We start from the raw sequence: 17,894 nt of genomic DNA, 5'->3' as shown, positions 1-17,894 counted from the left end.
GAAAGAAGATTCCACCTAAACATTAGGAAGAACTTCTTGACAGTAAGAGCTGTTCGACAGTGGAATTTGCTGCCAAGGAGTGTGGTGGAGTCTCCTACTTTGGAGGTCTTTAAGCAGAGGCTTGACAACCATATGTCAGGAGTGCTCTGATGGTGTTTCCTGCTTGGCAGGGGGTTGGACTCGATGGCCCTTGTGGTCTCTTCCAACTCTATGATTCTATGATTCTAGGGTTCAAATCCTCCACCCAGTCGTGAAGCTCACTGGGTGACCTTGGGCCAGACACTGTCTCTCAGTTTCAGCTCCCTCGCAGGGTTGTTGCAAGGATAAAATGGGGAGGAGGAGGAACTGTGCATGCCACCATGAGCTGCTTGGAGGAAAGGTGGGATAAAAACATAATAAACAAATAATTTCAGCGGGTCTACTCCGACTAGGGCTGAAACGGAATACAACCCATCTCCACAGTTACCGTATTTTTTGCACCATAACACTCACTTTTTTCCTCCTAGAAAGTAAGGGGAAATATCTGTGCGTGTTATGGAGCGAATGCCTGCGGGTGGCGGGGAGGGATCTGCTGCAGTCATGAGCAGAGGATCCATGGTTCCCCTTCCTTCCCTCCTCCGTGGGTGGTTACAAAGCATGGATCCACATGGATCTTCAGGATTTTTGCATTGGGCTACTCCAAACTCACTGTCAGATCACATGTCTGTGGCCACAGCATGAACCACAAAAATCATATATCCACTATTTCGTTTAGAATATTTTTTTTTCTTGTTTTCCTCCTCTAAAAACTATGTGCGTGTTATGGTCTGGTGCGTGTTATAGAGCAAAAAATACGGTATTTGACTTCTCCATTGCTTGCTGCAGACAAGTCTCCAAGCAACATTAAAAAGAACAAATCATAAAAATAATACATTCCGATAGAGCCATTGCAGATAGCTCATAAAGAAACCCACTAAAAACATTTCTGCAGCAAGGTTATATTCCCACCATGTAGGCCACCGGCCAACAGATCACACTCCACTAAGAGACCTGGAAGGAGAGGAGAGTTTCAGCCTGGTGCCAATAAAAGCGGAACGATGGCAGCAGGCAGACCTTAGCTGGAAAGAGGACTCCGCAGACAACTGAAAAGGCCCTGTTCCTTATCCACCACCCTCCAAAACCTAGAAAACTGACTCAGATGAAGACCAAGGTGGAAGAGGGGGTGGAATCCAGATAGGGTCATATCAGGAGAGGTGCTATGAAAGGTATTGTGGTCCTGAAGTTAAAACCAGCATCAGAAAGGAGATCCTGGCATGACGGCTTTGATCCGCCTGGGTGGCACATTTTGGCCTTTAATGGGACGGAGGAAGGAAGGTTCACATCTTTGCTAGGGCAGCCATTTGGAGGGGATGTTGGAGGAAAAGTGGGGGAGTCATTTCACGCGGACACCGGTGGAAAGCAGGGCAGGGAACAAAGGGCAAGGAGGGCGTGCCGTCCGTTACCTGTACTGGCAGCTGGTGCCCTTGCCGATCTGCCAGAGGCGCTTGTGGAGACCCACCCGCTTGGTGCAGCAGATCCCGAGGCAGAGGACCAAGACAAGCAAGAGTGCCGTCAGCACTAAGGCGGTCGAGGTGGCGCTGCCCCCTGGGAAGGAGAGGGTGGGGGGAAGAGGAGACAGTGTGTTATTCAGTGCCAGGCAGACGCACGTCCACAATGCCACATGCCAGGCTGTATATTCCCCCCACTGCGTTCCCACTAACAAAAGAGACCTTGTTCCCAACTCAGTCACCAGCTCTCAACGCCCCACGCTGTTATATACAATACAGAGCTATCCACCCACCCGGCAGAAGGAGAAGGGCTGGGGGTTTAATCCTCTCTTCCCAATAGGCTTGAAGCAACTCTCCTGCAGCGTTTAGGACTTCTTTAAGCTGAGAGAAAAGCTGTGACACGATGGGAATCTATAAAATTATGCGTGGGTGGAGACAGTTGTTCTCCCCCTCTCAACGTATGAGAGCTGGGTCCATGGGTGCTGAATGTCGGACGATTCAGGACAGATCAGCAGAAAGTCTTTCTTCACGCAGTTAAACTATGGAACTCTCTGCCACATGAGGCGGGGATCGCCACTGACTTGGGTGGCTTTGAAAGAGGATTAGATGAATTTGTGGAGGGCAAAGCTGTCGGTGGCTATTGCTCTGTCTCTGCTGTCCCTCTGAATACTGAGAGTTCTTGGGAGTCGCAAATGGAGAGAGCTGCTCTCGCACTCGGGTCTGCTCGCAGGCTTCCCACAGGCATTTGGTTGGCTGCTGTGAGGGCAAGACGCTGGATCAGATGGCTCTCCTTTGGCCTGATCCGGCTGCACGGCTGTTCTTAAGTTCCTACGAGCAACAGTGGGCTCTTTCCTTTACGCCCTGCCTGTGGTCTTCCTGCAGGCATCCAATTGGCCACTGTGAGAACAGGAGACTGGACTAGATAGGCCCCTGGCCTCATCCACGCTTCCTAGGAACTTCTGGCTGTTCTCTTTCCCTAGAATCTGGCCTGGATACTGATCTCCTCTTGCAACGATACGCTAGCACAGCCTTTCTCAACCTGTGGATCCCCAGATGTTGGACTACAACTCCCATCACCCCTAGCTAGCAAGGCCGGAGCTCAGGGATGGTGGGAGTTGTAGTCCAACAACATCTGGGGACCCACAGGTTGGGAACCGCTGCACTAGGGGGGTTCCTCCAGACTGGGCTTTGCATCCAGTGCTAGTCCCGAGAGTAAACCCACAACGCGACCAATTTGGAGAGAGTTATTTAAAGGGGTCTGCTCTCTGTAGGACTTTGCTCGGGACAACCCTGGGCTGCTGTTCTTTGCAGCTGTGTTCTGCAAAGTTAAGAACGCGAGACGAGCCTGCTTGGATCTCCTTAGGTTCTTCTCATCGACGAAAAAAGCACGCATTCGTGGCGGATTTTTAACCGTCCCCCACGCCATCCTGCTTTTACGAGCAGTTCTGCAAAACTTCCCCAATGTTATCAACGTTATTGCCGCCTGGAGGGGGGAGTCTCGTGCTATTAGAACATAACAAAAGCGGGACAGAAAAGAGACGCAAAGGGTATCAAGAGCAGGACCGCATACAAAACCACCCTGATGCCATCAGGAGCACAAATTGTCAGGAATGCAAGATAAAAAGGGTGTCTGGAAGGGATGCTAGGGAGATATAACAACTATGTGGCTGGTTTGTATATGCATGAGTGTCCTTCAAGGCTGTGTGACCTTTCACTGGGACCTGCTTTCTGGGTCTAAGAATTATGTCCACCTTCAAGTTTTTTAATTTGGAAGAGAAAAGGAAAAAAGCCAGCCTCAGGCTACAGCACTTTTGGGAAATCACTGTTGTAAAAGAGAGCAGAAGAGCAAATTGTCTGCCTCCTTTTATGGTATTTTCCATTGCTGTTACTGATGTTTTATTTTCAAAATTGTCTTGCCTCGCAACGTTTACGGCTTCCAGAAGAGGCTTTGAAAACATGCGTTTCAACACATGAATATGATTTAAATAATGATGATTAGGTAGATAATAAATAGTAAGTAATAAAATAAAATAGAAGTAAGTAATAGAAATAAGACTCCTGGCTAACCATGCCTTTCATGAGCCAACTGAGTTGTTAACAGGCCCAGAACGGGTGTCAGATAGGAACATAAAAACAGCATGGCTGCTGGATCAGGCCAAAGGGCCACCTGCTTCAGGATCCTGTTCTCCCAGTGGTCAACTGGATTCCCCATGGGGAAGCCCGAAAGCAAGACCTGAAAGCAGGTTATCAATGGCAGCAATGGAAGCTAACGGCTAGAAAAATAGCTGAAGGCCTTTTCAAAGGTTTTGATGCGAGAAGTTTGTTGAGACGCATTTAAATTATTATTATTATTATTATTATTATTATTATTATTATTATTATTATTAATTTATTTATACCCCGCCCTCCCCAGCCAAGTCCAGGCTCAGGGCGGCTAACAAGCAATAATAAAAACAAGTTGAATGATTACAACTTAAAACAAAATTAAAATTCAACATTAAAATACCAAAACATTAAAATATTAAAATGCCTCATTAAAATGCCTCGTCGCAGAAGGAAAAGAAAAAAGAGAGAGAGGGAGGGAATCAAACTGGCTCCAAGCCAAAGGCCAGACGGAGCAACTCTGTCTTACAGGCCCTGCGGAAAGAAATCAGATCCTGCAGGGCCCTGGTCTCATGAGACAGAGAGTTCCACCAAGCCGGGGCCAGAGCTGAAAAGGCCCTGGCTCTGGTTGAAGCTAATCTAACTTCTTTAGGGCCCAGGACCACTAGGGTGTTGCTATTTATGGACCTTGAGGCTCTCCGTGGGGCAGACCGGGAGAGGCGGTCCCGTAGGTATGAGGGTCCTAGGCCCTGTGATGCCACTTGAAACAGTCATGGCTTCTCCCAAAGATCCCCGGGACCCGGGGTTTGATAAGGGTAACGAGAGCTGTTAGGAGCAACCCCTATTCCCCCCAGAAAGCTACAATTGACCGTTCAGCCTCTTTGAGAATTGCAGCACTTATCCCAGCCCACTGGGCCCCATGGCTACTTACTTGACTCCATAGCAGCTGATCCGCTGTCTATGCTGCCCCCCGACCCACTGCTCAGGCAGTTCGGAGGAGCCCGGCCAGACTGACAATGGCAGTGTCCTTTGCTGTTACATACCTGCAAACAGGGAAGAAGGACCCACAGAAGGAGGTGACTTGGCAGAATCGGAAAAGGCCAGAGCACTTTCTTTTCCCCCTTCGCTTTCCCCACATCGTGGCCCATCAAGGGGTTACCCTCGGAGGCCCCAATCCGCCTCTATGGGAGACGGGGTTGCTGAAACTCAGCCTCCATCCATGCAATACAGTGGTGCCCCGCAAGACGAATGCCTCGCAAGACGGAAAACCCGCTAGACGAAAGGGTTTTCCGTTTTGGAGGCGCTTCGCAAAACGAATTTCCCTATGGGCTTCCTTCATAAGACGAAAGCCCATAGGGAAATCTCCGGGACAGCGGGGAAGCGCAGCGCGTCTTCCCCACTGTCCTCGGACCTCCTCCGAAGGCTGGCGGTGGGGCGGAAAGCCCTTCTCCCCGCGCCAGCCTTCTGAAGGCTCCTCCGAAGGCTGGCGGTGGGGAGAAAAGCCCTTCTCCCCCGCCAGCCTTCGGAAGGCTGCTCCGAAGGCTGGCGGTGGGGCGGAAAGCCCTTCTCCCTGCGCCAGCCTTCGGATGGCTGTCCTGAAGACTTGCGGTGGGAGGAGGGTTTTCTTTCCCACCGCCAACATTCAGAATGCTGTTCTGAATGTTGGCGGTGGGGAGGAAAAACCCTCCTCCCACCGCAAGCCCTGGGAACAGAGGAGAAGCACTGCGCCCCTTCCCCTCTGTTCCCGTACCTGTCCTGAAGGCTTGCGGTGGGGAGAAAAGCCCTTCTCCGCACTGCCAGCCTGGCAAGTGGTTTCCATAGGAACACATTAATTGATTTTCAATGCATTCCTATGGGAAACCGTGCTTCGCAAGACGAAAAACTCGCAGGAAGAAAAAACTTGCGGAACGAATTAATTTCGTCTTGCGAGGCACCACTGTACAGTTAAATCAGTATCATACCACTTTAAATGGGTCATGCCTTCCCTCAAAGCATCTTGAGAAACTGTAGTTTGTTAAGGGGACTGAGAGTTGTTAGGCAACACGCCCCCTTCCCCCCACAGAGCTACAATTCCCAGAGGGGTTTAGCAATCTGTCATCGCAAGGAACTCTGGGAATTGTAGTTCTGTGAGGGGAATGGGGAGGAGATTCCTGGCTTCTAACTCCCCTCCTCCCATACAGTAGAGTAGTGGCAGGTTCAGAGGTGCCTTCACAATAATCACTGCCACACCCTTTACCAAGATTGTACAATCATCTTAGAATTCTACTCTGGGTGGTTTCCAACAGAATAAGAACACAGCAAAACACCAAACACTATAAACTTCCCGATACAGGGCTGCCTTCAGATGTCTTCTGAAAGTCATATAGTTATTTATCTACTTGGCATCTTATGGGAGGGCGTTCCATAGGGCGGGCGCCACTACCAAGAAGGCTCTCTGCCTGGTTCCCTGTAGCTTCACTTCTCACAGTGAGGGAACCGCCAGAAGGCCCTCGGAGCTGGACTTCAGTGTCCAGGCTGAACGATGAGGATGGAGATGCTCCTACAGGTATACAGTCGTACCTTGGAAGTCAAACGGAATCCATTCCAGAAGTCCGTTCGACTCCCAAAACGTTCAAAAACCAAAGCACGGCTTCTTAATAGCTGCAGGAAGCTCCTGCGGCCAATTGGAAGCCCTGTCGGACGTTCGGCTTCCAAAAACAGTTCGCAAACCGGAACAGTCACTTCTGGATTTGCAACATTCGGGAGCCAAAACATTTGAGAACTAAGCTGTTCGAAAACCAAGGTACGACTGTACTGGGCAGAGACATTGCAACACTCAATGAAAACCTCCCTGTGTGGCCTTTCAGCCAGATCTACTATTTTCTGTGCACATTCATGGGCAAATAATTTGGAGTGCTCCGATATCTTCTTTCAGAATAACTTAAGTTGCATTTTCCCTGAAAGTCCCACTGTCCACAACAGAACTTGTACGTCGTTCTCTCGAAACTGAAGCGTCTTGTGATTTCAGTGTGTTCCTAAATGCTTAGATCTGGAGCATATACAGAACAAAATCCCCCTAGGTGTTCTTCCTGAGCCCCTTCTCCAGAGTGACCCCAGGAGCCCATCCTCAATGGCCGACTCCCCTCCTTCCACTCCCATTGGCTCCAATCAGCACAAAGGATGAGAAGACTTCTCAGCGGCTAAAAAGCTCTCCTTTCATGCTGATTGGCTGGCTCTAGGATTCTGGAGGCGGGGACTGGGCTGCAGAAATCGTAATGGGTCTTCGGCAGACCCACGCAAACCCTGCAACCCCAGACCACTACGGCTCTGCCCCCCAAGTCCTTCCACTTACCCCATGGCTGTTGCACTGGCATGCTGGCAGCTTGAGCGAGGAGAGCTCTCGACACCGTTGGTCAACACACACCTGCAACCAGAGAAGGAACAATTTTTTAAAAAAATAGTTTTTATTAAGAATTTCAACATAACAAATTATCAAAACATATCCTCTTCATTCCCCCCCCCATTTTTCCCTCCCCCTCCCCAAGAAGAACACTCCCTCCCTCCCCCCAAGACTTCCCTCAGCTCCTCTCTCTGATTTTTCAACACATGTTATTCTCTGCATATTGTAAAATTGTAAAGATCCTTAAATTATCTGTCTGTTATGTTAACAATCAATAAATTTGTGTATGTTTATTCAAAACCCGCCAAGGAGTCCAATTCGTTTTGTTGTTTTTTTAAGTAGTTTGTAAAAAGTTCCCATTCTTCTTTAAAGTCACAGTTGTCCTTGTCTCGCAGTTTGTATGTCAATTTCGCCAATTTTGCAGAATCCATCAATTTCTCTTGCCAGTGTTCTTTTGTCGGGATTTCCTCATTCTTCCATCCTTGTGCTATTAAGACTCTTGCCGCCGTTGTCACATACATAAATAAATTCTTTATTTTCCTTGGCAGGTCTTTCCTATAATCCCTAACAAAAATGCTTCTGGTTTTTTTTTACAAATGTTAATTTAAACATTTTCTACTCATTATACATCATTTCCCAATTTTTTAAAATTTCTCTACATTCCCACCACGTATGGTAAAAAGTCCCTTCCTTTTCCTTTACACTTCCAGCATACGTTTGGCCCAGTTTTGTACATTCTTGCAATCTGTACTGGTGTTATATACCATCTTTACCTAATTTTCATATACTTTTCTTTCAAAAAGAGAACAGTCTGTAAATTTTAAATCTATTCTCCACAAGTTTTCCCAATCTTCAAATTGTATGTTATGTCCTATATGTCCTAGAAGTAACAAATTGACCATCTCAGAGGATTGTGTTCCAAGCAGCAGCTCGCGGAGGGGGGGACTTAACAAGATATACCCTCTGCGCCCGCACGATGCCCACTCACCTTGCCAGCCCCACAGCCTGTGCCGGGCAACACCATGGCCAGATCCAGGATGTCATCAACAGGAGTCGGCGTGTGATGTGGGCATTCGGGAGCCCTGGTTGTTCTGTTCTGTTTTCTAGCACTGCTGCTGCTGGGTTGGCACTGCAGTCGCCCACACAATGCGTCCCTGCCAGAAAGGGATTGCAAGTCTTTGACACACTGGCTGCTCTTTACTCTCTACATGTCAAGTTTCCAGCCCTCAAGTTTTTTCAAGGAAATGAAGCAAGACTTCTAGTGTCAATGCGGTACAGTGGTGCCTCGCAAGACGAAAAGAATCCGTTCTGTGATTCTCTTCGTCTAGCGGGTTTTTTCATCTTGCGAAGGAAGCTGTCAGGGAACTGACATCGGAGGAAAGGGAAGTGGTAAGGCTCCCAGAGACTGGGAGAGAGTCAACAGCCAAAGCAGGGACCAGCAGGGGGAGCGCGGGGTCTCTGGAGGAGGATCTCAGTAATGCTGAGAGAGACGCAGCAGCCCAGGCAGGAAGCAGCAGGGGAGAGAAAGGGGTGAGAGACACTTCGAGCGAAAATAGCGGGGAGGTGTCAGAAGCAACTGCAGGGAGACCCATGCTGCGCCGGAAGCTGCCACGTCGTGAGTCCAGGAGACGTGTTTCCGTTAAGGAACTTCTTTGCTGGAAGCGCTTCCGCAGACAGCCACTGTCAGACTCTACTAGTGACTAGAGCAGACATGTCTGAGGAGCTCTGTCACACACAGAGGTTTGTGGGGTCGCACAAACTCTGAAGGGGCACAATTTTAAGCACAAGCAGCTAACCATCCCTTGACAGCAGTCTGACAGTCTCTGTACGCTGCCTGTGCAGGAGAAAGCATCATGAGCAACCCAGTCGGAACCGGAGACGCAGGGGTTGGAGCTGGTCCAAGCTTGGAAGAAAGGTATCAAGCTCTGGAGGTCCAACTTGCGCTGCAGACGGCGAGGCTCGAGGAGAGAAGGGCTCAGGATGCTGACAAAAAGGGGAGAACCACTCAGTTCCCCAGAAAGGTACCAGGATTGGTGCAGAAGTTTGGGGGGAACCCCAAGGATTACCATGCCTTTAGGACTGAGATGCAATATGCTCTGAATGTGCAGTTTGATGAGTTCCCTGATGAGGAATCGCGAGTTGCGTTCGTAATTGGGCATCTTGAGAAGGGGGCGCGGGACTGGGTTCGACCCCTGATGGCAACGCACAACGATATCCTAAAGGACACTATGAAATTCTTTCGTGCAATGGATATCATGTTTTCCAGCGATATTGAGGAAGGGTTGGTACGCAGACAGCTAATGGCTTGCAAGCAGGGAAGCAGATCTGTCCGTGAGTACTGGACTGAATTTACCATGCTGATTCACAGATTGGGGTGGGATTTATCGGCGGCACCCATTCAGATGCTATTTGAAGAAGGTCTTTCTTCAGCTGTGAAAGACGAGCTGGCCAGGAGCCCCAGGGCGGGGTCTATGGATCAGCTGACCAAATCTGCGCTGACCATTGGAGCGCGCCAGGAGGCAAGAGCCTTGGAGAGGCGGGAAGGGAGAGGGGAACGTTGGAAGGAGTTACGCATTCCAGACATTCCTGAGCCAGCTTTCCCGCCGGCAGAGCCGATGGAAATCGGAACAGCCCGCGCGCGCGCAGTTTCAAAGCCCAGTGAGGGGGCGAAGAAGGAGGGAAAGGGAGCCCGGAAATGCTATCTCTGCCAACAGACAGGCCACTTTGCCAGAGTCTGCCCCCAGAGGAAGGAATGGCAAGGGATGGTGGGAGCTGTTGAGGGGGAAGAGCAGGGAGAAACGGAGCAGGTAAAAGCCAACGCCTGGTTGCCAGCAGGGCACTGCAGCCAGGCCAAAGAGCAGTGAAAGTGCCCCTTCCCCAAGTGCCAGTGCCAGAAGCTCCTCGACCTGCTCTAGTGATTGAAGTGTCGCTAGAGCTGCAAAATGGACACCCCCTAAAAATAAAGGCGCTGTTGGACTCAGGCAGCTCCTGCAATTTCATGAGCAAGGAGTTTGCTGCTGAACACCAGATACAGACTATCCCTTTAAGCAACCCCCTGCAGGTGACCACGATTGATGGCAGGGAACTGTTGGGAGGAGGCGTCAGCTTGCAGACCGTCCCAATGATAATGAGGGTGGCAAGGCACACAGAACTGATAGCGTTTAATGTGGCCACCTTGGGAGGCGCTCCCATTATTTTGGGAATGAGCTGGCTAGCCCTACATGATCCGCTGGTGGGCTGGCATCAAAGAGTGGTTTCCTTCGGTTCCGCACACTGCTTAGAACACTGCAGGGCGGAAAAGGGGTCAGCAGGGGCCCAAGCCACCCTAGCAGGGACGAAGTGATGGAGAAGGGGAAGGTGCCACCACAGTATGCTGATCTCAGCGACGTGTTCAGCGAGAAGGAAGCGGACCAACTACCCCCGCATAGGCCCTTTGATTGCCAGATCAATTTACTCCCTGGAGCACAGCTTCCTGTAGGCAAGTTGTATGCCATGTCAGACAGGGAGATGCAGGAGTTGCGAGCGTTCATTGACAAGAACCTGAAGAGAGGCTGCATCAGAGAGTCCAAGGCAGCGGGGGGTAGCCCAGTGTTTTTTGTGGATAAAAAAAACACGGACAAGCCGAGGCTGGTATGTGACTTTCGGGCCCTAAATGCAGTGACAGAGCCGGCGGCTTTTCCTATGCCCAGGATTGATGATATTTTGACCAGGGTGCGAAAAGGAAAGATTTTTACAAAGCTGGACCTAAGGGGGGCGTACAACCTGATACGTATAAGGAAAGGGGATGAATGGAAGACCACCATGTTCACCCCTTTGGGGGCATTTGAATACCTCGTTATGCCTTTTGGATTACAAACAGGCTCCGCGTGTTTTCAAGCCTTTATGAACCATGTACTGGGGCCTTTGCTCTACAAGAATTGCGTGGCCTTCTTAGATGACGTGTTGGTGTATTCGGAGAATGAGGAGCAACATGTGAGAGACGTCAGAGAAGTGTTGAGCAGGCTGCAAGCCAACAGACTGTGGGTGAAACTGGAAAAGTGTCAGTTTCATACCAAGGAGGTGGAATTCCTGGGGTACCGCTTGTCAGACAAGGGGTTGGCCATGGACCCCGGCAAGGTTCAAGCGGTGCTGGAATGGAAAACACCCAAGACCAAGAAGGATGTGCAGAGGTTCCTAGGGTTTGGAAACTTTTATCGTAAGTTCATCCGAAACTTCGCCCACCTGACGGCGCCCATCACGGACTGTCTCAGCAGCAAAAAGAAGTTTGTTTGGACGGGGGAGGCGGAGCGAGCGTTTGAGGAAATGAAAAGGGCCTTCGCCTCTGACGAACAACTTCTACATGTGGATTTACAAAAAAAGCTGAGGGTCGAAACAGACGCTTCGGACAGAGCCATAGGGGCGGTGCTTCTTCTGCAGCCGGGGAAGGAGGGGTCAGAGTGGCGACCGTGTGCCTTCTTTTCGCGAAAGCTGAACAAATCTGAGAGAAACTACACGGTGCACGACCGGGAACTTCTTGCGATTTATGAGGCCTTCCGGAGATGGAGGCATCTACTAATTGGTGCACAACAGAAGGTGCAAGTGTGCACGGACCATAAGAATCTAGAGTATTGGAGAACTGCGCGAGTGCTCAACCAAAGGCAGTTGAGATGGGCCCAGGAGTTCTCCAAATTTAACTTTGAGATTTGTTACGTACCAGGCCCGGAGAACGTTAGGGCGGACGCTCTCTCACGCAAACCTGAATATTTGGAGGGAGAGGGTGCACCCGAAGAGACCCATGTTATTCCCGAGGACCGCTGGGTGTGTGGGGCGGCTTTGGTGGGGCAAAGGGAACTGGTAGAGGGAACGGTGCAGGATGAATACGCCCAGGACAAACTCAGGGGTCTCAGGAGGGAGGGAGACAAACCCGGGGGTTTTGAGGAGAGAAACGGGGCGTTGTACTACAAGGGAGCGTTATACATACCTGAAGGGGAATTGAGGGAAAAGGTACTCAAGCAACTGCACGATAGCCCCACAGCAGGGCATTTTGGGCAACACAAAACCATGTGGCTGGTTACCAGGGAATTCTGGTGGCCCAAGGTCAGGGAAGATGTGCGTGAATATGTGAGAGGGTGTGACCGATGTCAACGAGCCAAGGGGGAGAGGCGGGCACCGGCAGGTTTATTAGAACCACTACCCACGCCGGAAAGACCATGGGAGGCAGTGGCAATAGATTTCATGACTGATCTGCCCAGGTCCAAAGGGAAGACAGCCATTATGGTTGTGGTAGACCTGTTAACCAAGATGGCCCACTTTATAGCCTGCTCACATGCGGTCACAGCAGAAGAAACCGCTAAATTGTTTGTGGAAAATGTGTTTAGGTTGCATGGTGCCCCCTTGAGGGTGGTTTCGGACCGAGGGAAACAATTTACTTCCAGGTTCTGGAGGAAGCTCATGAGCTTATTGCATGTAGAGGTAAATTTTTCCACTGCCCGTCATCCAGAAACCAATGGGCAGGCGGAAAGAGCTAATGGTGTCCTCCAGCAATATTTGAGGTGTTATGTGAATGACAGAGAGAATGATTGGGTGGAGAAGCTGGCGTTGGCAGAATTTGCCTATAACAATGCAGAGAACGTGTCCACGGGGATGAGCCCTTTTTTGGCCAATCACGGGTGTCATCCCCGAGCCTTCCCAGGGGGGGAGGGGGAGAACTGGAGCGTTCCTGCCGCAGAACAGTTCGTTGAAGAAATGGAAGCGATCCATCGCCAGCTCCAACTTAATTTAAACAGGGCGAAGGAGGAATATAAGAGGCAGGCAGACAAAACCAGAAGGGAAAGGGAAAGCATTAGGGTGGGGGACCAGGTGTGGCTGTCCACCCAAGGGTTACCATTTAAAGGAGGTTGTAAGAAGTTAAGACCCAAAAGACTGGGCCCATTTGAAGTCACGCAACAGGTCAACCCAGTGGCTTTCAGACTCCGGTTACCGAACCACATGAAGTTGCACCCAGTGTTCCACAGATCATTGCTGTCACCGTATATAGGGGACAGAGAGGGGAGGGTCAATAGGGGACCAGCTATGGAAGAAAAAGAACACAGCTACCATGTAGCGGAGATTCTCGATTCCAGGTGGAGGGGAGAGCAAGTAGAGTATTTGGTAATGTGGGAAGGGGAGCCGGAGTCGGAAAACACCTGGGTCAGGGCAGAGGAGGTAGATGACGAGGTTTTGATTGAAACTTTTCATCAGAGATTCCCTAGAAAACCCCAGCCAGTGGCGAGGTTCCGGAGGGAATACTTCGCCACCACCGACGACGAAGAAGAGTTGGAGGGGTTCGCTGATTCCGAGGTGGAGGAGGATTCAGCGAGTCGGAACGAAGACCGATGGAGGGAATTGTTCGAGACGTCTGAAGATGAAGAGGATTCTTTTAGGGGTTTCAGCTCCTCACCGCCCAGAGGAGAAAGTAGGGGCGGGGGAGAGGGGGGCCCTGGAGGGGAGGTGGATGTCAGGGAACTGACATCGGAGGAAAGGGAAGTGGTAAGGCTCCCAGAGACTGGGAGAGAGTCAACAGCCAAAGCAGGGACCAGCAGGGGGAGCGCGGGGTCTCTGGAGGAGGATCTCAGTAATGCTGAGAGAGACGCAGCAGCCCAGGCAGGAAGCAGCAGGGGAGAGAAAGGGGTGAGAGACACTTCGAGCGAAAATAGCGGGGAGGTGTCAGAAGCAACTGCAGGGAGACCCATGCTGCGCCGGAAGCTGCCACGTCGTGAGTCCAGGAGACGTGTTTCCGTTAAGGAACTTCTTTGCTGGAAGCGCTTCCGCAGACAGCCACTGTCAGACTCTACTAGTGACTAGAGCAGACATGTCTGAGGAGCTCTGTCACACACAGAGGTTTGTGGGGTCGCACAAACTCTGAAGGGGCACAATTTTAAGCACAAGCAGCTAACCATCCCTTGACAGAAGCCCATTGAAGGATTAGCGGATTAGCGCTATTAGCGGCTTTTAGAGGCTTATCTGCTGATCGGATCAGCTGATAAGTGGCTTAGCGGCTTAGAAAAGGGGGGGAGGGGGGGAAACCAGCAGGAACTCGCAAGACATTGTCGTCTTGCGAAGCAAGCCCATAGGAGATTCGTTTTGCGAAGCACCTCCAAAACGGAAAACTCTTTCGTCTAGCAAGTTTTCCGTCTTGCGAGGCATTCGTCTTGCGGGGCACCACTGTACAATAATATGGGGGCTTCGGCCATTGCAGGGAAAACAACTCCTATATCCCATGTGTTTCTATGGGTAAGGAAGACTCGGGACATTTCTACGCCATTCAGATGGGATTTCATTTCTTACCTATCAAACTCAGATGTAAGAAAACTCTCTCCCTTTCATGGAAAGCTTCCATAACATCTTTTGTTGCTTTTACAGTGGTACTTCGGGTTAAGAACTTAATCCGTTCCGGAGGTCCGTTCTTAACCTGAAACTGTTCTTAACCTGAGGTACCACTTTAGCTAATGGGGCCTCCCACTGCCACCGCACCGCCGGAGCATGATTTCTGTTCTCATCCTGAAGCAAAGTTCTTAACCTGAGGTAATATTTCTGGGTTAGAGGAGTCTGTAACCTGAAGCGCCTGCAACCCGAGGTACCACTGTATTTTTATTATCTCCTCTCTATTTCGAAAATACAACCTCTGTACTGCTCCCATGTTTGGTAACTTCAGTTCTGATTTTGTTTGTCTATACCTTTGAGCTTACATTATTACTACAATTTTTTAAAAAGGGCTTTGGGTTTGACCTGCAGCATTTCCAGGTAGAACTAGGAAAGATAAACCTGCCTAAAACCAGGGAAGCTAGTCTTGTCTGCCTGTGCAAGGGGGGGTGAGCCTCAGGCCTGGGAGACAGAATCTCTCCCCCCCCCCCCACAGCTTGATCTGGTCCTTGGAACTCTTATCAGGCCACGCCCCTTCCAAATAGGCCACACCCCCTCACTGGCCCCCATCCTTACAGGGAAAGCACTCACTTCTCTGAACACGGCAAATAGGAACCATCAGCTTGCTGACCACAGTGCCCTTCCAGGTCCCCTCTGCCATTCAAAGAGGCCACACAGGCATCCGAGACAGGGACCGAACCTGCCAGGGGAGAGAGAGACAGAGAGAGAGAGAGAGAGAGTCAGGACAGCCAACGACAGCAGCAGCATGCTGCCATTTTGATAGTCATGGCTTGAGAATAAATGGAAAAATTAACAGGCAAAAGAACCATATAAATCTTTGTCAGCAACTACGAGGGAACGTTCACTAAAAATTGTGTATGTGTGGTTATTTAACACTGAGGAACCTATCGTATAGCTAGATAGCTCAGCTGGTTGGAGCTTGGTGCTGGCAATGCCAAGGTTGCAGGTTCGGTTCCCGTATGGGACACAGTCCTGCACTAGGCTGAGCTAAGTGATCCTCAGGGTGCCTTCCAAATCTATGATCCCGTGAGAATAAGGAGGGAAGCGGAACAGAAGTGCGCAGAGGTAGACAGAGAACACTTGGGAAACTTTGGGGAGAGGAGGAGCCTTAGAAAGGGCAGAAGGCAGGGACCTCCAGTCCGGGCAACTGCTCCATGGGGAGGGGGCAAGGCCTACTGAGAAGGGTTGAAGAGTTGGACGCTTGTTTCCTTGGATAAACAGTTAACTTCACTGACCATGGGCTCTGCTTCTTTGTGCTGACCTGCATCTGACTCCAGCCCTGAAAAATGGGAGAGAGCTGGTGTGCTCAGATCCTGCCTGCAGTTGATCACTGTGAGAACACGATGCGGGCTATTAGATGGGCCATTGGCCTCATCCAGGAGGCCCTTCTTAAGTTCTAAACTGTTCTGAATTATGGATTTTAAAGTGGTGTAAGCGTGCTTTGAAGGCATGGTGCGGATGAGACGAGGCCTTCTTGGGAGCTCGCCCCAACCCACCCTTGAAAAAAACCTCCCCCCTGCACAGAGCCCCAAACGCCAACTCACCAGGGCCCCAAAGTTCTTGGCACTGGCTCAAGTAATTGGGGCAGACCCCGCCATAGCAGACGGCCTTCTCGTCCCCACACGGCGTCCCATCTTGCTTGTGGACGTTGGCCCGGCAACGCGGGGAGGTACCGTCGCAGTATTCAGGGAGGTCGCATTCGTTCTGGGCTTCCCGGCAGAGAAATCCTGCGCTGCGGAGCTGCCGAAGGACGAATAATAATTTTTAAAAAAATATTTTTATCCTGCCCTCCCCAGCTGAAGCCGGGCTCAGAGCAGCTAACACAGTAAAAATAACACAGTTTACATAAAATTGCAATGTTAATTGAAATACAGTGGTACCTCGGGTTAAGTACTTAATTCGTTCCGGAGGTCCATTCTTAACCTGAAACTGTTCTTAACCTGAAGCACCACTTTAGCTAATGGAGCCTCCTTCTGCTGCCACGCCGCCGGAGCACGATTTCTGTTCTCATCCTGAAGCAAAGTTCTTAACCTGAAGCACTATTTCTGGGTTAGCGGAGTCTGTAACCTGAAGCGTCTGTAACCTGAAGCGTCTGTAACCCGAGGTACTACGGTATATTCTAAAATTCATTCTAAAATCAAATCAAAATCAAATTAATGGCAACCATTAGGCTAAAGTTCTATGAGAATTACCAAAGGAGGGGGTCAGACTGCACCTTGGCCAAAGGCCTGGTGGAACAGCTCTGTCTTGCAGGCCCTGTGGAAAGATGTCAAGTCCTGCAGGGCTCTAGTCTCTTGTGACAGAGCGTTCCACCAGATCGGGGCCACAGCCGAAAAGGCCCTGGCTCTGGTCGAGGCCAGCCTAACCTCCCTGTGGCCTGGGACCTCCAAGATGTTTTTGTTTGAAGACCGTAAGGTCCTCTGTGGGACATACCAGGAGAGGCGGTCCCATAGCTACGAGGGCCCTAGGCTGTATAGGCCAAAGACGGTAGGAAGAGGGACACAGGTGTTGGCAGAGCCTGCAAGGATAAGGGGGTACGCCATGCCTCTGGCCCCAGCTGCACCCAACATTTAAAGCGCTACGAATAGTCATGGTTTCCACCCAAAGAATTAGTTAAGGGGGCTGAGAGGTGTCAGGAGACCCCCGTCATCCCTCTCCCAGAGCAATTTAACAATCAATCCCCCTTCACAGGGAACTCTGGGAATTGTAGCTCTGCGAGGAGAATCAGAGTTATGTGGTGAACTGCCCTGAGATCTGTGGATGAAGAGCAGTATACAATAAATTATTATTATTATTAGAATTTTATTTATTTATTATTCTTATGTTACATCGGTAAACGTTATCATAATACATCACAAGGCTTATTATACTATAATTTTCAACATGTATACAAAGTTTATATACTAAAAGAAAAAGGGGGGGGGGGAACAAGGGCAAAAAACTATTCCAAAATCATATATATACAAACACTTTGGACTTCCTGTCTATCCCGTTGTATATTCCTTTTTTCAAATGGATGTACTCTTATTATTGTATATTTCTTTACATTTATTATTATTATTATTATTATTATTATTAAGCTGGGAACACGAAAATGATATTTCTCATTGTAACTGATTTTAATACTTGCAAACTGCTTGGAAGCCTATTGCAACATTAAGCAGTATAATAAATTAGTGCAATAAATCAAGTTTCTGGCCATCAAGGAGGTGTCATAAAAATCATAAAAATGCCTATTAGGAGTTGTGTGCTGCAAACACACCCCTAAATTATTGTAGTTCATAAAAATTATTTGCTACAAAAAAGCAACTCAAACAACATACAACATCAATCAAATAATATTCACATCAAAACCGTCACACAAAAGAGAAAAATCTGGAACACATTCACATTTTTAAAAGGCAGGGTTGGAACACCACATGCACACAAAGAGGCTACTGAGAATTTAAAGCTGAAGGCCTGGCGGAAAATAAATGTTTTTGTCT

General features: G+C 49.6%; 1 protein-coding gene across 4 annotated transcripts in view; it reads right to left on the bottom strand.

Moving 5' to 3' along the window:
* Nucleotides 1-17,894, bottom strand: part of ADAM15 (ADAM metallopeptidase domain 15) — a 55,245-nt gene that overhangs the window by 13,892 nt on the left and 23,459 nt on the right. For all 4 annotated transcript variants that reach the window (XM_082202127.1, XM_082202125.1, XM_082202128.1 and 1 more), the window contains exons 14-19: nucleotides 15,954-16,149; nucleotides 14,980-15,088; nucleotides 7,997-8,162; nucleotides 6,961-7,032; nucleotides 4,561-4,672; nucleotides 1,482-1,623 (exon numbers count right to left, since the gene is read on the bottom strand). In XM_082202127.1, the coding sequence (XP_082058253.1) occupies nucleotides 1,482-1,623; nucleotides 4,561-4,672; nucleotides 6,961-7,032; nucleotides 7,997-8,162; nucleotides 14,980-15,088; nucleotides 15,954-16,149 (797 nt within the window). The remainder of the gene's footprint in view (nucleotides 1-1,481; nucleotides 1,624-4,560; nucleotides 4,673-6,960; nucleotides 7,033-7,996; nucleotides 8,163-14,979; nucleotides 15,089-15,953; nucleotides 16,150-17,894) is intronic.

The sequence above is a fragment of the Podarcis vaucheri genome (assembly GCF_965113315.1).
Source record: "Podarcis vaucheri genome assembly, chromosome: 16".
NCBI lineage: Eukaryota > Metazoa > Chordata > Lepidosauria > Squamata > Lacertidae > Podarcis > Podarcis vaucheri.
The sequence above is the reverse complement of the archived record's forward strand: the minus strand, read 5'-3'. Positions and strand labels throughout refer to the sequence as shown.